This window comes from Panulirus ornatus, chromosome 17, assembly GCF_036320965.1.
Source record: "Panulirus ornatus isolate Po-2019 chromosome 17, ASM3632096v1, whole genome shotgun sequence".
In the NCBI taxonomy this organism is placed as follows: Eukaryota; Metazoa; Arthropoda; class Malacostraca; order Decapoda; family Palinuridae; genus Panulirus; species Panulirus ornatus.
In genome coordinates, this window is record NC_092240.1 from 23,082,815 (window position 1) to 23,105,398 (window position 22,584).

At 41.2% G+C, this 22,584-nt stretch overlaps 1 protein-coding gene across 14 annotated transcripts in view; it reads right to left on the reverse strand.

The window, feature by feature from the left end:
- Positions 1 to 22,584, reverse strand: part of LOC139754624 (FGGY carbohydrate kinase domain-containing protein) — a 137,582-nt gene that overhangs the window by 25,233 nt on the left and 89,765 nt on the right. For all 14 annotated transcript variants that reach the window (XM_071672114.1, XM_071672111.1, XM_071672112.1 and 11 more), the window contains one exon: positions 16,426 to 16,500. In XM_071672114.1, the coding sequence (XP_071528215.1) occupies positions 16,426 to 16,500 (75 nt within the window). The remainder of the gene's footprint in view (positions 1 to 16,425; positions 16,501 to 22,584) is intronic.

Here is a 22,584-nt window from a genome sequence, read left to right on the forward strand (position 1 = left end):
TGTTTTAGATATCTGGGAGTGGATCTTGCAGCGGATGGAACCATGGAAGCGGAAGTGGATCATAGGGTGGGGGAGGGGGCGAAAATTCTGGGGGCCTTGAAGAATGTGTGGAAGTCGAGAACATTATCTCGGAAAGCAAAAATGGGTATGTTTGAAGGAATAGTGGTTCCAACAATGTTGTATGGTTGCGAGGCGTGGGCTATGGATAGAGTTGTGCGCAGGAGGATGGATGTGCTGGAAATGAGATGTTTGAGGACAATGTGTGGTGTGAGGTGGTTTGATCGAGTGAGTAACGTAAGGGTAAGAGAGATGTGTGGAAATAAAAAGAGCGTGGTTGAGAGAGCAGAAGAGGGTGTTTTGAAGTGGTTTGGGCACATGGAGAGAATGAGTGAGGAAAGATTGACCAAGAGGATATATGTGTCGGAGGTGGAGGGAACGAGGAGAAGAGGGAGACCAAATTGGAGGTGGAAAGATGGAGTGAAAAAGATTTTGTGTGATCGGGGCCTGAACATGCAGGAGGGTGAAAGGAGGGCAAGGAATAGAGTGAATTGGAGCGATGTGGTATACCGGGGTTGACGTGCTGTCAGTGGATTGAATCAAGGCATGTGAAGCGTCTGGGGTAAACCATGGAAAGCTGTGTAGGTATGTATATTTGCGTGTGTGGACGTATGTATATACATGTGTATGGGGGGGGGTTGGGCCATTTCTTTCGTCTGTTTCCTTGCGCTACCTCGCAAACGTGGGAGACAGCGACAAAGTATAAAAAAAAAATAATATATATATATATATATATATATATATATATATATATATATATATATATATATATATATATATATATATATTTTTCTTTCTTTCATACTATTCGCCATTTCCCGCGTTAGCAAGGTAGCGTTAAGAACAGAGGACTGGGCCTCTGAGGAAATATCCTCACCTGGCCTCGTTCTCTGTTCCTTCTTTTGGAAAATCAAAAAAAAACAAGAGGGGAGGATTTCCAGCCCCCCGCTCCCTCCGCTTTTAGTCGCCTTCTACGACACGCAGGGAATACGTGGGAAGTATTCTTTCTCCCCTATCCCCAGGGATAATATATATATATATATATATATATATATATATATATATATATATATATATATATATATATATATATTTTTTTTTTTTTTTTTTTTTTATACTTTGTCGCTGTCTCCCGCGTTTGCGAGGTAGCGCAAGGAAACAGACGAAAGAAATGGCCCAACCCCCCCCCCCCCACATACACATGTACATACACACGTCCACACACGCAAATATACATACCTACACAGCTTTCCATGGTTTACCCCAGACGCTTCACATGCCTTGATTCAATCCACTGACAGCACGTCAACCCCTGTATACCACATGACTCCAATTCACTCTATTCCTTGCCCTCCTTTCACCCTCCTGCATGTTCAGGCCCCGATCACACAAAATCTTTTTCACTCCATCTTTCCACCTCCAATTTGGTCTCCCTCTTCTCCTCGTTCCCTCCACCTCCGACACATATATCCTCTTGGTCAATCTCTCCTCACTCATTCTCTCCATGTGCCCAAACCATTTCAAAACACCCTCTTCTGCTCTCTCAACCACGCTCTTTTTATTTCCACACATCTCTCTTACCCTTACGTTACTTACTCGATCAAACCACCTCACACCACACATTGTCCTCAAACATCTCATTTCCAGCACATCCATCCTCCTGCGCACATCTCTATCCATAGCCCACGCCTCGCAACCATACAACATTGTTGGAACCACTATTCCCTCAAACATACCCATTTTCGCTTTCCGAGATAATGTTCTCGACTTCCACACATTTTTCAAGGCTCCCAAAATTTTCGCCCCCTCCCCCACCCTATGATCCACTTCCGCTTCCATGGTTCCATCCGCTGACAGATCCACTCCCAGATATCTAAAACACTTCACTTCCTCCAGTTTTTCTCCATTCAAACTCACCTCCCAATTGACTTGACCCTCACCCCTACTGTACCTAATAACCTTGCTCTTATTCACATTTACTCTCAACTTTCTTCTTCCACACACTTTACCAAACTCAGTCACCAGCTTCTGCAGTTTCTCACATGAATCAGCCACCAGCGCTGTATCATCAGCGAACAACAACTGACTCACTTCCCAAGCTCTCTCATCCCCAACAGACTTGATACTTGCCCCTCTTTCCAAAACTCTTGCATTCACCTCCCTAACAACCCCATCCATAAACAAATTAAACAACCATGGAGACATCACACACCCCTGCCGCAAACCTACATTCACTGAGAACCAATCACTTTCCTCTCTTCCTACACGTACACATGCCTTACATCCTCGATAAAAACTTTTCACTACTTCTAACAATTTGCCTCCCACACCATATATTCTTAATACCTTCCACAGAGCATCTCTATCAACTCTATCATATGCCTTCTCCAGATCCATAAATGCTACATACAAATCCATTTGCTTTTCTAAGTATTTCTCACATACATTCTTCAAAGCAAACATCTGACCCACCCATCCTCTACCACTTCTGAAACCACACTGCTCTTCCCCTATCTGATGCTCTGTACATGCCTTCACCCTCTCAATCAATACCCTCCCATATAATTTACCAGGAATACTCAACAAACTTATACCTCTGTAATTTGAGCACTCACTCTTATCCCCTTTGCCTTTGTACAATGGCACTATGCACGCATTCCGCCAATCCTCAGGCACCTCACCATGAGTCAACACCATGAGTTGTTAGGGAAGCGAATGCAGGAGTTTTGGAAAGAGGGTCAAGTATGAAGTCTGTTGTGGATGAGAGAGCTTGGGAAGTGGATCAGTTGTTGTTCGCTGATGATACAGCGCTGGTGGCTGATTCATGTGAGAAACTGCAGAAGCTGGTGACTGAGTTTGGTAAAGTGTGTGAAAGAAGAAAGTTAAGAGTAAATGTGAATAAGAGCAAGGTTATTAGGTACAGTAGGGTTGAGGGTCAAGTCAATTGGGAGGTAAGTTTGAATGGAGAAAAACTGGAGGAAGTAAAGTGTTTTAGATATATGGGAGTGGATCTGGCAGTGGATGGAACCATGGAAGCGGAAGTGGATCATAGGGTGGGGGAGGGGGCAAAAATTCTGGGAGCCTTGAAGAATGTGTGGAAGTTGAGAACATTATCTCGGAAAGCAAAAATGGGTATGTTTGAAGGAATAGTGGTTCCAACAATGTTGTATGGTTGCGAGGCGTGGGCTATGGATAGAGTTGTGCGCAGGAGGATGGATGTGCTGGAAATGAGATGTTTGAGGACAATGTGTGGTGTGAGGTGGTTTGATCGAGTAAGTAACGTAAGGGTAAGAGAGATGTGTGGAAATAAAAAGAGCGTGGTTGAGAGAGCAGAAGAGGGTGTTTTGAAATGGTTTGGGCACATGGAGAGAATGAGTGAGGAAAGATTGACCAAGAGGATATATGTGTCGAAGGTGGAGGGAACGAGGAGAAGTGGGAGACCAAATTGGAGGTGGAAAGATGGAGTGAAAAAGATTTTGTGTGATCGGGGCCTGAACATGCAGGAGGGTGAAAGGAGGGCAAGGAATAGAGTGAATTGGATCAATGTGGTATACCGGGGTTGACGTGCTGTCAGTGGATTGAATCAGGGCTTGTGAAGCGTCTGGGGTATGCCATGGAAAGCTGTGTAGGTATGTATATTTGTGTGTGTGGACGTGTGTATATACATGTGTATGGGGGTGGGTTGGGCCATTTCTTTCGTCTGTTTCCTTGCGCTACCTCGCAAATGCGGGAGACAGCGACAAAGGAAAATAAATAAAAAAAAATAAATAATATATATATATATATATATATATATATATATATATATATATATATATATATATATATTATGGTTGTTTAATTTGTTTATGGATGGGGTTGTTAGGGAGGTGAATGCAAGAGGTTTGGAAAGAGGGGCAAGTATGAAGTCTGTTGTGGATGAGAGAGCTTGGGAAGTGAGTCAGTTGTTGTTCGCTGATGATACAGCGCTGGTGGCTGATTCATGTGAGAAACTGCAGAAGCTGGTGACTGAGTTTGGTAAAGTGTGTGAAAGAAGAAAGTTAAGAGTAAATGTGAATAAGAGCAAGGTTATTAGGTACAGTAGAGTTGAGGGTCAAGTCAACTGGGAGGTAAGTTTGAATGGAGAAAAACTGGACGTATATGTGTATACATGTGTATGGGGGTGGGTTGGGCCATTTCTTTCGTCTGTTTCCTTGCGCTACCTCGCAAACGCGGGAGACAGCGACAAAGCAAAATAAAAAAAATATATATATATATATATTATCCCTGGGGATAGGGGAGAAAGAATACTTCCCACGTATTGCCTGCGTGTCATAGAAGGCGACTAAAAGGGAAAGGAGCGGGGGTCTGGAAATCCTCCCCTCTCTCTTTTTTTTTTTTTTCCCACAAGAAGGAACAGAGAAGGGGGCCAGGTGAGGATATTCTCTCAAGGCCCAGTCCTCTGTTCTTAACGCTGCCTCGCTATTGCGGGAAATGGCGAATAGTGTGAAAAAAAATTTATATATATATATATATATATATATATATATATATATATATATATATATATATATATATATATATATATATATATATTTTTTTTATTTGCTTTGTCGCTGTCTCCCGCATTTGCGAGGTAGCGCAAGGAAACAGACGAAAGAAATGGCCCAACCCACCCCCATACACATGTATATACACACGTCCACACACGCAAATATACATACCTACACAGCTTTCCATGGTTTACCCCAGACGCTTCACATGCCCTGATTCAATCCACTGACAGCACGTCAACCCCGGTATACCACATTGATCCAATTCACTCTATTCCTTGCCCTCCTTTCACCCTCCAGCATGTTCAGGCCCTGATCACACAAAATCTTTTTCACTCTATCTTTCCACCTCCAATTTGGTCTCCCACTTCTCCTCGTTCCCTCCACCTCCAACACATATATCCTCTTGGTCAATCTTTCCTCACTCATTCTCTCCATATGCCCAAACCATTTCAAAACATCCTCTTCTGCTCTCTCAACCACGCTCTTTTTATTTCCACACATCTCTCTTACCCTTACGTTACTTACTCGATCAAACCACCTCACACCACACATTGTCCTCAAACATCTCATTTCCAGCACATCCATCCTCCTGCGCACAACTCTATCCATAGCCCACGCCTCGCAACCATACAACATTGTTGGAACCACTATTCCTTCAAACATAACCATTTTTGCTTTCTGAGATAATGTTCTCGACTTCCACACATTCTTCAAGGCTCCCAGAATTTTTGCCCCCTCCCCCACCCTATTATCCACTTCCGCTTCCATGGTTCCATCCGCTGCCAGATCCACTCCCAGATATCTAAAACACTTTACTTCCTCCAGTTTTTCTCCATTCAAACTTACCTCCCAATTGACTTGACCCTCAACCCTACTGTACCTAATAACCTTGCTCTTATTTACATTTACTTTTAACTTTCTTCTTTCACACACTTTACCAAACTCAGTCACCAGCTTCTGCAGTTTCTCACATGAATCAGCCACCAGCGCTGTATCATCAGCGAACAACAACTGACTCACTTCCCAAGCTCTCTCATCCACAACAGACTTCATACTTGCCCCTCTTTCCAAAACTCTTGCATTCACCTCCCTAACAACCCCATCCATAAACAAATTAAACAACCATGGAGACATCACACACCCCTGCCGCAAACCTACATTCACTGAGAACCAATCACTTTCCTCTCTTCCTACACGTACACATGCCTTACATCCTCGATAAAAACTTTTCACTGCTTCTAACAACTTGCCTCCCACACAATATATTCTTCATACCTTCCACAGAGCATCTCTATCAACTCTATCATATGCCTTCTCCAGATCCATAAATGCTACATACAAATCCATATGCTTTTCTAAGTATTTCTCACATACATTCTTCAAAGCAAACACCTGATCCACACATCCTCTACCACTTCTGAAACCACACTGCTCTTCCCCAATCTGATGCTCTGTACATGCCTTCACCCTCTCAATCAATACCCTCCCATATAATTTACCAGGAATACTCAACAAACTTATACCTCTGTAATTTGAGCACTCACTCTTATCCCCTTTGCCTTTGTACAATGGCACTATGCACGCATTCCGCCAATCCTCAGGCACCTCACCATGAGTCATACATACATTAAATAACCTTACCAACCAGTCAATAATACAGTCACCCCCTTTTTTAATAAATTCCACTGCAATACCATCCAAACCTGCTGCCTTGCCGGCTTTCATCTTCCGCAAAGCTTTTACTACCTCTTCTCTGTTTACCAAATCATTTTCCCTACCCCTCTCACTTTGCACACCTCCTCGTCCAAAACACCCTATATCTGCCACTCTATCATCAAACACATTCAACAAACCTTCAAAATACTCACTCCATCTCCTTCTCACATCACCACTACTTGTTATCACCTCCCCATTTGCGCCCTTCACTGAAGTTCCCATTTGCTCCCTTGTCTTACGCACTTTATTTACCTCCTTCCAGAACATCTTTTTATTCTCCCTAAAATTTAATGATACTCTCTCACCCCAACTCTCATTTGCCCTCTTTTTCACCTCTTGCACCTTTCTCTTGACCTCCTGTCTCTTTCTTTTATACATCTCCCACTCAATTGCATATATATATATATATATATATATATATATATATATATATATATATATATATATATATATATATATTCCCTGCGTGTCCTAGAAGGCGACTAAAAGGGAAGGGAGCGGGGGGCTGGAAATCCTCCCCTCTCATTTTTTTTTTTTTTTTTTAAATTTTCCAAAAGAAGGAACAGAGAAGGGGGCCAGGTGAGGATATTTCCTCAAAGGCCCAGTCCTCTGTTCTTAACGCTACCTCGCTAATGCGGGAAATGGCGAATAGTACGAAAGAGTGATAGAGTGATAGTTTTCATACATGGTGTTTTGACAAGAAAATAGTGAAACTGGAAAAAATGTAGCTTAGACATTGAAGCTTACTGATACAGTGGTTAAATTGATGAGAACTACTACTGACTTTTGTGTAAATAAATTAAACATTTCCTTTTTCCATAGCCAGAGGTTGAACCATTATGTGACATTCATTTTTTTCTTTTTATTTCAAGCTAGAAGTTTCAGTTTTCTATATTGTTTCTTACATTTTTCATATGTATATATATGTATGTGTGTGTGTGTGTATATGTGCATGTATGTGTGTATGTGTATATATATATATATATATATGTATATTATCCCTGGGGATAGGGGTGAAAGAATACTTCCCACGCATTCCTCGCGTGTCGTAGAAAGCGACTAGAGGGGACGGGAGCGGGGGGCCAGAAATCCTCCCCTCCTTGTATTTTTTTAACTTTCTAAAATGGGAAACAGAAGAAGGAGTCACGTGGGGAGTGCTCATACTCCTCGAAGGCTCAGATTGGGGTTCCTAAATGTGTGTGGATGTAACCAAGATGTGAAAAAAGGAGAGATAGGTAGTATGTTTGAGGAAAGGAACCTGGATGTTTTGGCTCTGAGTGAAACGAAGCTCAAGGGTGAAGGGGAAGAGTGGTTTGGGAATGTCTTGGGAGTAAAGTCAGGGGTTAGTGAGAGGACAAGAGCAAGGGAAGGAGTAGCAGTACTCCTGAAACAGGAGTTGTGGGAGTACGTGATAGAATGTAAGAAAGAAAATTCTCGATTAATATGGGTAAAACTGGAAGTTGATGGAGAGAGATGGGTGATTATTGGTGCATATGCACCTGGGCATGAGAAGAAAGATCATGAGAGGCAAGTGTTTTGGGAGCAGCTGAATGAGTGTGTTAGTGGTTTTGATGCACGAGACCGGGTTATAGTGATGGGTGATTTGAATGCAAAGGTGAGTAATGTGGCAGTTGAGGGAATAATTGGTATACATGGGGTGTTCAGTGTTGTAAATGGAAATGGTGAAGAGCTTGTAGATTTATGTGCTGAAAAAGGACTGATGATTGGGAATACCTGGTTTAAAAAGCGAGATATACATAAGTATACTTATGTAAGTAGGAGAGATGGCAAGAGAGCGTTATTGGATTACGTGTTAAGTGAGAGGTGCGCGAAAGAGAGACTTTTGGATGTTAATGTGCTGAGAGGTGCAACTGGAGGGATGTCTGATCATTATCTTGTGGAGGCTAAGGTGAAGATTTGTATGGGTTTTCAGAAAAAAAGAGTGAATGTTGGGGTGAAGAGGGTGGTGAGAGTAAGTGAGCTTGGGAAGGAGACTTGTGTGAGGAAGTACCAGGAGAGACTGAGTACAGAATGGAAAAAGGTGAGAACAATGGAAGTAAGGGGAGTGGGGGAGGAATGGGATGTATTTAGGGAATCAGTGATGGATTGCGCAAAAGATGCTTGTGGCATGAGAAGAGTGGGAGGTGGGTTGATTAAAAAGGGTAGTGAGTGGTGGGATGAAGAAGTAAGAGTAATAGTGAAAGAGAAGAGAGAGGCATTTGGACGATTTTTGTAGGGAAAAAATGCAGTTGAGTGGGAGACGTATAAAAGAAAGAGACAGGAGGTCAAGAGAAAGGTGCAAGAGGTGAAAAAAAGGGTAAATGAGAGTTGGGGTGAGAGAGTATCATTAAATTTTAGGGAGAATAAAAAGATGTTCTGGAAGGAGGCAAATAAAGTGCGTAAGACAAGGGAGCAAATGGGAACTTCAGTGAAGGGCGCAAATGGGGAGGTGATAACAAGTAGTGGTGATGTGAGAAGGAGATGGAGTGAGTATTTTGAAGGTTTGTTGAATGTGTTTGATGATAGAGTGGCAGATATAGGGTGTTTTGGTCGAGGTGGTGTGCAAAGTGAGAGGGGTAGGGAAAATGATTTGGTAAACAGAGAAGAGGTAGTAAAAGCTTTGCGGAAGATGAAAGCCGGCAAGGCAGCAGGTTTGGATGGTATTGCAGTGGAATTTATTAAAAAAGGGGGTGACTGTATTGTTGACTGGTTGGTAAGGTTATTTAATGTATGTATGACTCACGGTAAGGTGCCTGAGGATTGGTGGAATGCGTGCATAGTGCATAAGAGTGAGTGCTCAAATTACAGAGGTATAAGTTTGTTGAGTATTCCTGGTAAATTATATGGGAGGGTATTGATTGAGAGGGTGAAGGCATGTACAGAGCATCAGATTGGGGAAGAGCAGTGTGGTTTCAGAAGTGGTAGAGGATGTGTGGATCAGGTGTTTGCTTTGAAGAATGTATGTGAGAAATACTTAGAAAAGCAAATGGATTTGTATGTAGCATTTATGGATCTGGAGAAGGCATATGATAGAGTTGATAGAGATGCTCTGTGGAAGGTATTAAGAATATATGGTGTGGGAGGCAAGTTGTTAGAAGCAGTGAAAAGTTTTTATCGAGGATGTAAGGCATGTGTACGTGTAGGAAGAGAGGAAAGTGATTGGTTCTCAGTGAATGTAGGTTTGCGGCAGGGGTGTGTGATGTCTCCATGGTTGTTTAATTTGTTTATGGATGGGGTTGTTAGGGAGGTAAATGCAAGAGTTTTGGAAAGAGGGGCAAGTACAAAGTCTGTTGGGGATGAGAGAGCTTGGGAAGTGAGTCAGTTGTTGTTCGCTGATGATACAGCGCTGGTGGCTGATTCATGTGAGAAACTGCAGAAGCTGGCGACTGAGTTTGGTAAAGTGTGTGAAAGAAGAAAGTTAAGAGTAAATGTGAATAAGAGCAAGGTTATTAGGTACAGTAGGGTTGAGGGTCAAGTCAATTGGGAGGTGAGTTTGAATGGAGAAAAACTGGAGGAAGTGAAGTGTTTTAGATATCTGGGAGTGGATCTGGCAGCAGATGGAACCATGGAAGCGGAAGTGGATCATAGGGTGGGGGAGGGGGCGAAAATTCTGGGAGACTTGAAGAATGTGTGGAAGTCGAGAACATTATCTCGGAAAGCAAAAATGGGTATGTTTGAAGGAATAGTGGTTCCAACAATGTTGTATGGTTGCGAGGCGTGGGCTATGGATAGAGTTGTGCGCAGGAGGATGGATGTGCTGGAAATGAGATGTTTGAGGACAATGTGTGGTGTGAGGTGGTTTGATCGAGTAAGTAACGTAAGGGTAAGAGAGATGTGTGGAAATAAAAAGAGCGTGGTTGAGAGAGCAGAAGAGGGTGTTTTGAAATGGTTTGGGCACATGGAGAGAATGAGTGAGGAAAGATTGACCAAGAGGATATATGTGTCGGAGGTGGAGGGAACGAGGAGAAGAGGGAGACCAAATTGGAGGTGGAAAGATGGAGTGAAAAAGATTTTGTGTGATCGGGGCCTGAACATGCAGGAGGGTGAAAGGAGGGCAAGGAATAGAGTGAATTGGAGCGATGTGGTATACCGGGGTTGACGTGCTGTCAGTGGATTGAATCAGGGCATGTGAAGCGCCTGGGGTAAACCATGGAAAGCTGTGTAGGTATGTATATTCTGCGTGTGTGGACGTATGTATATACATGTGTATGGGGGTGGGTTGGGCCATTTCTTTCGTCTGTTTCCTTGCGCTACCTCGCAAACGCGGGAGACAGCGACAAAGTATAATAAAGAAAAAAAAATATATATATATATATATATATATATATATATATATATATATATATATATATATATATATATATATATTTTTTTTTTTTCATACTATTCGCTATTTCCCGCATTTGCGAGGTAGCGCCAAGAACAGAGGACTGGGCCTTAGAGGGAAAATCCTCACCTGCCCCCTTCTCTGTTCCTTCTCTTGGAAAATTAAAAAAAAACAAGAGGGGAGGATTTCCAGCCACCCGCTCCCTCCCCTTTTAGTCGCCTTCTACGACACGCAGGGAATATGTGGGAAGTATTCTTTCTCCCCTATCCCCAGGGATACCTATCCCCAGGGATATATGTATATATATATATATATATATATATATATATATATATATAGATGTGTGGATCAGGTGTTTGCTTTGAAGAATGTATGTGAGAAATACTTAGAAAAGCAAATGGATTTGTATGTAGCATTTATGGATCTGGAGAAGGCATATGATAGAGTTGATAGAGATGCTCTGTGGAAGGTATTAAGAATATATGGTGTGGGAGGAAAGTTGTTAGAAGCAGTGAAAAGTTTTTATCGAGGATGTATGGCATGTGTACGTGTAGGAAGAGAGGAAAGTGATTGGTTCTCAGTGAATTTAGGTTTGCGGCAGGGGTGTGTGATGTCTCTATGGTTGTTTAATTTGTTTATGGATGGGGCTGTTAGGGAGGTAAATGCAAGAGTTTTGGAAAGAGGGGCAAGTATGAAGTCTGTTGGGGATGAGAGAGCTTGGGAAGTGAGTCAGTTGTTGTTCGCTGATGATACAGCGCTGGTGGCTGATTCATGTGAGAAACTGCAGAAGCTGGTGACTGAGTTTGGTAAAGTGTGTGGAAGAAGAAAGTTAAGAGTAAATGTGAATAAGAGCAAGGTTATTAGGTACAGTAGGGTTGAGGGTCAAGTCAATTGGGAGGTGAGTTTGAATGGAGAAAAACTGGAGGAAGTGAAGTGTTTTAGATATCTGGGAGTGGATCTGGCAGCGGATGGAACCATGGAAGCGGAAGTGGATCATAGGGTGGGGGAGGGGGCGAAAATTCTGGGGGCCTTGAAGAATGTGTGGAAGTTGAGAACATTATCTCGGAAAGCAAAAATGGGTATGTTTGAAGGAATAGTGGTTCCAACAATGTTGTATGGTTGCGAGGCGTGGGCTATGGATAGTGTTGTGCGCAGGAGGATGGATGTGCTGGAAATGAGATGTCTGAGGACAATGTGTGGTGTGAGGTGGTTTGATCGAGTGAGTAACGTAAGGGTAAGAGAGATGTGTGGAAATAAAAAGAACGTGGTTGAGAGAGCAGAAGAGGGTGTTTTGAAGTGGTTTGGGCACATGGAGAGAATGAGTGAGGAAAGATTGACCAAGAGGATATATGTGTTGGAGGTGGAGGGAACGAGGAGAAGAGGGAGACCAAATTGGAGGTGGAAAGATGGAGTGAAAAAGATTTTGTGTGATCGGGGCCTGAACATGCAGGAGGGTGAAAGGAGGGCAAGGAATAGAGTGAATTGGAGCGATGTGGTATACCGGGGTTGACGTGCTGTCAGTGGATTGAATCAAGGCATGTGAAGCGTCTGGGGTAAACCATGGAAAGCTGTGTAGGTATGTATATTTGCGTGTGTGGACTTATGTATATACATGTGTATGGGGGGGGGTTGGGCCATTTCTTTCGTCTGTTTCCTTGCGCTACCTCGCAAACGCGGGAGACAGCGACAAAGTATAATAAAGAAAAAAAAAAAAAAAATATATATATATATATATATATATATATATATATATATATATATATACACATGTACATAATTCATACTGTCTGCCCTTATTCATTCCTGTCGCCACCCCGCCACACATGAAATGATAGCCCCCCTTCTCCCGCATGTGCATGAGGTAGCGCTAGGAAAAGACAACAAAGGCCACATTCATTCACACTCAGTCTCTAGCTGTCATGTATAATGCATCGAAACCACAGCTCCCTTTCCACATCCAGGCCCCACAAAACTTTCCATGGTTTACCCCAGACACTTCACATGCCCTGGTTCAATCCACTGGCAGCATGTCGACCCCGGTATACCACATCATTCCAATTCACTCTATTCCCTGCACACCTTTCACCCTCCTACATGTTCAGGCTCCGATCACTCAATATCTTTTTCACTCCACCTTTCCACCTCCATTTTGGTCTCCCACTTCTCGTTCCCTCCACCACCGACACATATATCCTCTTGGTCAATCTTTCCTCACTCATTCTCTTCATGTGACCAAATCATTTCAAAACACCCTCTTCTGCTCTCTCAACCACACTCTTTTTATTACCACACAACTCTCTTATCCTTTCATTACTTACTTGATCAAACCACCTCACACCACATATTGTCCTCAAACATCTCGTTTCCAGCACATCCAACTGCCTTCGCACAACTCTATCTATAGCCCACGCCTCGCAACCATATAACATTGTTGGAACCACTATTCCTTCAAACATACCCATTTTTGCTTTCCAAGATAATATTCTCACCTTCCACACATTTTTCAATGCTCCGAGAACTTTCGCTCCCTCCCCCACCCTATGACACTTCAGCTTCCATGGTTCCATCCGCTGCCAAATCCACTCCCAGATATCTAAAACACTTCACTTCCTCCAGTTTTTGTCCCTTCAAACTTACCTCCCAATTAACTTGTCTCTCAACCCTACTATACCTAACAACCTTGCTCTTATTCACATTTACTCTCAGCTTTCTTCTTTCACACACTTTACCAAACTCAGTCACCAGCTTCTGCAGTTTCTCACCTGAATCAGCCACCAGCACTGTATCATCAGCGAACAAAAACTGACTCACTTCCCAAGCTCTCTCATCCACAACAGACAGCATACTTGCCCCTCTTTCTTGCATAAGACAAGAAAACTTATGGGAACATCGGTGAAGAGAGCTAATGGGATGGTGATAACAAGGAGTGGTGATGTCAGAAGTATTTTGAAGGTTTGTTGAATGCGTTAGATGATAGAGTGGCAGTTACAGGGTGTTTTGGTTGACATGGTGTATGAAGTGAGAGGGTTAGGGAGAATGATTTGGTAAACAGAGAAGAGGTAGTAAAAGCCTTGCGGAAGATGAAAGCGGGCAAGGCAGTGGGTTTGGATGGTACTGCAGTGGAATTTATTAAAAGGGGGTGACTGTGCTGTTGACTGGCTGGTAAGGATAATCAATGTATGTATGACTCATGGTGAGGTGCCTGAGAATTGGCGGAATGCATGAATAGTGCCATTGTACAAAGGCAAAGGGGATAAAGATGAGTGCTGCAATTACAGAGGTATAAGTTTGTTGAGTATTCCTGGGAAATTATTTGGGAAGGTATTGATTGAGAGGGTGATGGCATGTACAGAGCATCAGATTGGGGAATAGTAGTGTGATTTCAGAAGTGGTTGAGGATGTGTGGATCAGGTGTTTGCTTTGAAGAATGTATGCGAGAATTACTTAGAAAAGTAAATGGAGTTGTATGTAGCATTTATGGATCTGGAGAAGGCATATTATAAGAGTTGACAGAAATGTTCTGTGGAACGTATTAAGAATATATGGTGTGGGAGGCAAGTTGTTAGAAGCAGTGAAAAGTTTTTATCGAGGATGTAAGGCATGTGTACGAGTAGGAAGAGAGGAAAGTTATTGGTTCTCAGTGAATGTCGGTTTGCGGCAGGGGTGCGTGATGTCTCCATTGTTGTTTAATTTGCTTATGGATGGGGTTGTTAGGGAGGTGAATGCATGAGTTTTGGAGAGACGGACAAGTATGCTGTCTGTTGTGGATGAGAGAGCTTGGGAAACGAGTCAGTTGTTGTTCGCTGATGATATAGCACTGGTGGCTGATTCGGGTGAGAAACTGCAGAAGCTGGTGACTGAGTTTGGTAAAGCGTGTGAAAGAAGAAAGCTGAGAGTAAATGTGAATAAGAGCAAGGTTATTAGGTACAGTAGGGTTGAGGGACAAGTCAATTGGGAGGTAAGTTTGAATGGAGAAAAACTGGAGAAAGTGAAGTGTTTTAGATATCTGGGAGTGGATTTAGTAGCGGATGGAACCATGGAAACGTAAGTGAGTCACAGGGTGGGGGAGGGGGCGGGGTAGCGACGGGAATGAATAAGGGCAGCAAGTATGAATTATGAACATGTGTATATATGTATATGTCTGTGTATGTATATATATGTATACGTTGAAATGTATAGGTATGTATATGTGCATATGTGGACGTATATGTATATATATATGTGTCTGTGGGTGGGTTGGGCCATTCTTTCGTCTGTTTCTTTGTGCTACCTCGCTAAGTGGAAGACTGCGACAAAGTATAATAAAGAAATAAATGATAATGTTTACGTGCATGTAGGTGCACATTTTTTTTTTTTTTATTTCAAACTATTCGCCATTTCCCGCATTAGCGAGGTAGCGTTAAGAACAGAGGCCTGGGCCTTTGAGGGAATACCCTCACCTGGCCCAATTCTCTGTTCCTTCTTTTGGAAAATTAAAAAAAATGAGAGGGGAGGATTTCCAGCCCCCCGCTCCCTCCCCTTTTAGTCGCCTTCTACGACACGCAGGAAGTATTCTTTCTCCCCTATCCCCAGGGAATATATATATATATATATATATATATATATATATATATATATATATATATATATATATATATATATACATACATACATACACAGACATATACATATATACACATGTACATAATTCATACTTGCTGCCTTTATATATATATATAATTTTACTTTACTTACCTTCCTACCCAAGGAATGCCTCCTTTCTTTTACAGTTCCTGAAGCACTCAGGTAGTTGGCCACAATTACTGGAAGGGACCACAGGTCATAAAGTGTTGTGATGTTATGTATGTGTCAATGCAGGGGGTGTGGGGCACTTCATCATTAATTGTATAGAGTCTTTATTGGTAGTTTTATCATAGTTATGAAGTGTCTTGAGATGTGTTAAAATGATGTTTGCAGTATTCAGGAAAGGATGATGTTCTGAGCATAGACAAGAAAGTGTAACTTGTGGATGTGTGGTTTCTGATGAGTGTGTTTAATGGGGTGATAATTAACACCAAGTTTTGGTAGGCAGCTGCTTAGTGCTCATTTGTTCACTTTGGTCTGTATATGTTTTGTATAGTGTCTGTTGGGATGGTGAATTCTCTGATTACAAGATGCTGAAATCTGAAGTAGGGGGTATGCTTTTTTGTTTCTGTTGGGAGTTGGTGGTTAGTTTTGGAGTGGGTTGGATGGGAAGAGTCTCGTGCTGTAGCAAAGAAATGAATGCCCAGCATACTGAGGTAGGATTGTATTGGGAGGGTTTTTTTTTCTTCCTGTTGGTGTTTGTGGTCATTAGGCAGCAGATTATTGTTCTGAAATCTGTTCTGTGTGGTTTGTAGTTTTTTTTTATATTTCCTTTGGAAATGGTGAGGCATAGTTTAGGGTGGTGCAGCAGAATTTGTTTGTAGGGGGGGTACTATGGGGTTCTTTTTCTTGACCAATTATGGTACCAGTTTGTTTACAAAGGGTATACAGTTTGTGTAGCTTTCATGTTGATGTTTATGATGTGGAAGTGAAGGCTGTGTGTCATATGTGATGCCCACAATATTTTGTGTTTTATTGGGAGGGAGCAAATTGCTACAGTCATATATATATTTATGTGGATGTGTCTTTCTTTGGCTGTTTCCTGACACTATCTTGGTAACATGGGAAACAGCAATCAAGTATGAAAAAATATATATAGCCTGTACAGTATTACCAGAAATGTCTAATGAATGTGATATCAGCATAATGAGCAAAAATCATACTTACAGCCAATGCCTGAACTGAAGCAAGATACAACACAGCTAAGCTTCTCTCACTTAAATCCAGAGTGAGCCCACATATCTGAAAAACATCAGTCAAGCTTTTACTACCACTTACAATATTTCCATTATAAAATTACATAAACCATCATTATTAGGTGTTGTAAATGAAAATGGTGAGGAGCTTGTCGATTTGTGTGCTGAAAAAGGACTGGTGATTGGGATACCTGGTTTAAAAAGATAGATATACATAAGTATATAGGATATGGAAAGATTAAGTGAATTAGGTTTGGGGTATCAGGGCCTAAACAAGCAGAAGGGTGAGAAGTATTCATAGGAAATAATAAAAATCAATGTTGTTAATGGGCTGAACCAGAGTACAAGAAGCAGCAAAATTAAGCCATTGAATAGTCTGTGACCCTTGGCTCAGGATGGTAAGCTCTGGTTTCATCACATCATACATGAGAGTTAAAGATTGAATGTGAGCAAGTAAGGCTGCTGTTCATTTGTTCCTGGTGATACCTTGCTTAGGCAGGAAAAATAATTAAGATAAAAGACACAAGTTGTCTCTTACCTTAATAACAAGGAACAATAGTATCTTAGTGGTCTTAAGCTTGGGACCATAGGAGGACAAGAACTATTTTGTACAAATATGCGTGGCTCTTTTGGGATGGATACCAAGGACTCTTACAGATAAGTGTTTTGTCAAATATGTTGTGTAACAGCTAGCCCTTAACCAACAACAAAGAGAAGCCCCTCTTACACAGTGCTGAATTATGACTTGGTGTATAGACACTATGTATGCATGATGTTCTTATTTGTTCATAATGAGAAACACACTCGCTAGGCTATAAACAAAGGACTTGAGTCAAGTTGTATACTAGTATTGTACACATGATGGCAAAATCAAGAAATCCATCAGAATATCTTATATCCTCTGGCAACACATTTCACATCATTCAAAACTTTCTATGTACAGTTGTCTATCATAGAATAGTCCATCTGTCTACCTATCTATCAATTAACGTTACTCCCTTCCCAATTTAAAGCTTTCACTGTGGCAGTCCTAATATCCACTGTACACTCTGTGTGTGGACGATTCTCAAATATCCCAAATATCCCTCAGCAAGTTTGTTATCAAAATAAAAGAGAACATAATTTTCCAGATAAATAATATACACTCCAACTTGATGAAAAACTGCTTCCATGTGCTATGCACCTTTCAAAAGTTAGGTTGCTCCATTTCTATACATATGGCACATTACGCCTATTACTTGAAATATAGATACTATATATGCATGATGTTCTTATTTGTTCAAAGTGAGAAACACACTGACTGGGGTGTTAATAATGGACTTGAGTCAGACTATATGCTGGTACTGTACACATGATGACACAATTATGAAATACTATCAGAACATCATATATCTTCAGGTAACACATTTCATATCATTTAAAACTTTTCTTGTATAGTTGCTTATTATAAAATAGTCACTCTATCTACCTATCTATCAATCAACATTACTGCCTTCTCAAGTTAAACCTTTCACTGTGGCAATCCTAATATCCACTGTACATTGTGTGTGTGTGTAAGATTCTCAAATATTGTAAAGAATACCTTAGCAAGTTTGTTATCAGGATTAACTGGAATATTATTATCTAGATAAAATCATATACACTCAGTTTGAAAAACTGCTTCCATGTGCTGTTAGACAGCTGCATTTTTAGACATAAGAAGTATGCTAGGAATACTGTCAAGTATTTTAATTGAGACTGGTATTTTTTGCTAAGAATACTGTCAGGTATTCAAATTGAGATTGTGGTATTTTTGGAAGTGCTTTTGTTCCAAGCAAATAATGTATAAATATAAAGAGTTTTCATCACTGACATTTATTATTCTTTTTGATAATTTCATGCAAGCCTCAACTTTTTTTTGTAGAAACTGACTGGTGTATGGAAATTTTCTCGGTTGCAGCATCTATTACCATTGTATGGGATGCGAACACAAGCATTAATGGCCATACATTTTGCTTCAAAGCAGAGGCAGGCAATCTAAGAATTATATATGTACATGCACCAGCAGTAGTGAACAGAAAGAAGAATACCATGACACATATGTAGTGACCAAAGTGAATGGGTTAATGGGGTGTAATCATGTAAACACATTCTCAAACATCAATTCACACATCCTCAACCCTTGCCCAGTATGCCAAAGTGATTCATGTACGTTTATCAAAATGCTTCTTATTTTTTCACTTTACCCATCAAGTTGATTTGTCAATTGAGACAAACTTCTTCATTCATGCCACCCCCATACACAAAATATTTCCGCTGCATTCCATCCCCAATCATTCCTCTGGCATTTTCATCTAAACTAGAAGTGACGAAATTCATGGGTGAATGCAGTATAATTCCCTTTATACTATTGTTCACATATTCACTAAGGAGGGAGACACTACAAAGCTCATCTTCAATACACCCTTGACAAACCTAATTCAACTTGACCTTGAGAAATGCATCTTCATTTCTCCCTCAACAAATGCATCTTTACTACTCCCTTGATCAACCTACATTAACTTCATCCAACACAAACACATCTTTACTTCATCCTCAACTAATTCATCTCAACCTCACCCTCAACATACAAATCTTCACTACATTCTCAATAACACTGGCCTTTGACCTGACCCTTATGGGTCAAGTCAAAGGCCCTTTCACTATACCTGTGACACCAAAAGCCTTTGATCTGCCACCAGGTTTTGACCTCATCAATAAGGTGCAAGTCAAAGGCAATCAGCACTACATCCTCAACTTTATTTCAACCTTAACTGCACTACACCCCTGAAACCACTAGCCGTTGACTGGACCTTTACAAGGCAGGTTTGAGGTTACTTTCACTTTACCCATGTCAAACTGCATTTTCACTACAGCCCTGATATATCAAAATTCAATTCACCTTAACTAATACATCTTCACTTCACCACTGACAATGGCATCTTCAATGAACCCTTGGTAAACTTAAATTCACTTCACCCTCAATTAATGCACCTTCACCAATGGCCAATGCATCTTCCCTATAATTCTTGATAATTCCAAATTCACTTCGTCCTTGGCATCCTTCACTACATCCTTATCATACATATTGTCACTTCAGCTCTGACAAACTTCCTCATTACACCCTTGACACCAACAGCCTCTAACAGGTCAATGGTCCTGGTCTAGTGAAACTGCATTTGGCCTGACTGATAAGGATCAGGCTAAATCCATATTGAAGAAACCAAGGTGCTCACTGTTGGAAGGAAAATGAGAAGAAAAAATATTAGCAAAAACAATATGTTGCCTTCCTATAGAGACATAATAATCATCCTTAGCTCTAATAAAATCTCACTACATCATCTTATCCTTTCTAAACTTCTAGTACCTTCTCTGAGACTGCTTTATACCATCTTGATCAACTTATCACCTGCTGTACATCCTACATGACCACGCTATCCTAAAAGACATCCAATGACTTCTTTACAGTACATGGCCTCCTATATGTTCATTCCATGTATCTTCCTAATTCTAATTGTACAAGTTATACATCTCTAGTGCTCTTATGTTGTTTCCCTTCTATACTACAGAAAAGCATACTGTTCTTCTATGCTACCTTATACTTTTCTAATCTTCTTCCAAAAGTAGGTCCCTCTCACTCAAGTTTAGTAAAGATGCATCTGGCCTGTCCTGTACAGGTTTAGGTTAAATGAATCTTCACCACTCCAAGGCCTCTAACCTGACCTGTAAGAGTCCTATCAAAGGGCAGTGATGTCAAGGGTGGAGTGAAGATACGTTCATTAAGGATAAACAGAATTTAAGATTACCTAGGGCAGTAGTTCCCAACCTTTCTTCTATGATAGACCATTGTAATTTTTCCCAAAATGAGCTAGCTTATTCATAATCACAGTAAATATCCATCAAAACTAAAATATAGGGTAACTGAGGGAACTATGGTTACTGAATATAGCTGTCCAAAACAAATTATGCACAAGACAAAGGAAAACTAATGACTTTTTCGACAGAACAGTTATGTTTTGACAGCCGTGAACAAGTCTTAATGGCTTTATGCCTCTGAGAAAAATACTTGGCAACCTCCAGGTCTGGAACCCCTGATTCAGGGTATAGGGAAGATTACTTTCTTGAGGGTAAAGTGATACTATGGTTGACATGATCTGTTAGGGTTAAATCAAAGACCTGTGGTGTCAAGGATGCAGTGCTGATGTGTTTAGCCAGTGGAGGCATGGAATTAGTAAAGATGACGGGTAGTGAATATGAAGTTACTGAGAAAATGGCCCCTGGCCTGACTTACAGAACTCAGATCAAAGGCCAATGGCAATAAAGGTGCTGTGAACATACATTCATCAAGGGTCAAGTGAAAATGCATTTGTTGAGGGTAAAGTGAATTTAGGTTTATCATGGGTATAGCAAAGATGCGATTTTTGGAGGTGAAACAAATATGAAATTTTTTTAGTTGGAGGCTCTAGTCATGGACAAAAGCCCACATAAAGGCTGTGCCTTAATTGAAATATAGAGAGGTTTATGAAAAGAAAAAAGAAGACAAGGGAAAGTGTTAAAAATATTTGGAGGAAGTGAAAAACTTAGATTTCAAAATGTGCCAGGTCATAGGTATTGAGAAAGACATCAGAAGGCAGAGAGTTCCAGAGCTTTGTGATGTATGGAACGGAACAGTTATCAAAATGGCCCACCCTCGAGTTTCTAATGGCCACAAAGTAAGCATGTGATGCAGCAGCTTGCTTGCTGAGTATCACATGGTCTAGATAGTGGTATGGGCACACAAACAGCCAGCTCTCGGGAGCAAAAATCAAGGTGATACATATAGAAGAGAAGAGGTAGTGAAAGCTTTGCAGAAGATGAAAGCCGGCAAGGCAGTGGGTTAGGATGGTATTGCAGTGGAATTTATTAAAAAAGAGGGTGACTGCATTGTTGACTGGTTGGTAAGGATATTTAATGTATGTATGGCTCATGGTGAAGTGCCTGAGGATTGGCAGAAAGCATGCAGTGCCATTGTAGAAAGGCAAAGGGGATAAAGATGAGATTTCAAATACAAGGGAAATTATATGGGAGGGTATTGATTGAGAGGGTTAAGGCATGTACAGAGCATCAGACTGGGGAAGAGCAGTGTGGTTTCAGAAGTTGTAGAGGATGTGTGGATCAGGTGTTTGCTCTGAAGAATGTATGTGCGAAATACTTAGAAAAACAAATGGATTTGTATGTAGCACTTATGGATCTGGAGAAGGCATATGATAGAGTTGATAGAGATGCTCTGTGGAAGGTATCAAGAATATATGGTGTGGGAGGCAAGGTGCTAGAAGCAGTGGAAAGTTTTTATTGAGGATGTAAGGTATGTGTATGAGTAGGAAGAGAGGAAAGTGATTGGTTCTCAGTGAATGCAGGTTTGCGGCAGGGAAGCGTGATGACTCCATGGTTGTTTAATTTGTTTATGGATGGAGTTGTCAGGGAGGTGAATGCAAGAGTTTTGGAGAGAGGGGCAAGTATGCAGTCTGTTGTGGATGAGAGGGCTTGGGAAGTGAGTCAGTTGCTGGTTGCTGATGATACAACGCTGGTGGCTGATTCGGGTGAGAAACTGCAGAAGCTGGAGAGTGAGTTTGATAAAGTGTGCAAAAGAAGAAAGCTGAGAGTAAATGTGTATAAGAGCAAGGTTATTAGGTACAGTAGGGCTGAGGGACAAGTAAATTGGGAGGTTAGTTTGAAGGGAGAAAAACTGGAGGAAGTGAAGTGTTTTAGATATCTGGGAGTGGATTTGGCAGCGGATGGAACCATGGAAGTGGAAGTGAGTCACGAGGTGGGGGAGGGGGCGAAAGTTCTGGGAGCGTTGAAATATGTGTAGAAGGCAAGAACATTATCTCAGAAAGCAAAAATGGGTATGTTTAAAGGAATAGTGGTTCCAAGAATGTTATATGGTTGTGAGGCGTGGGCTATAGATAGGGTTGTGCGGAGGAGGGTGGATGTGTTGGAAATGAGATGTTTGAGGACAATATGTGGTGTGAGGCTGGTTTGATCGAGTAACTGATGAAAGGGTAAGAGAGATGTGTGGTAATAATGAGAGTGTGGTTGAGAGAGCAGAAGAGGGTGTTTTGAAATGGTTTGG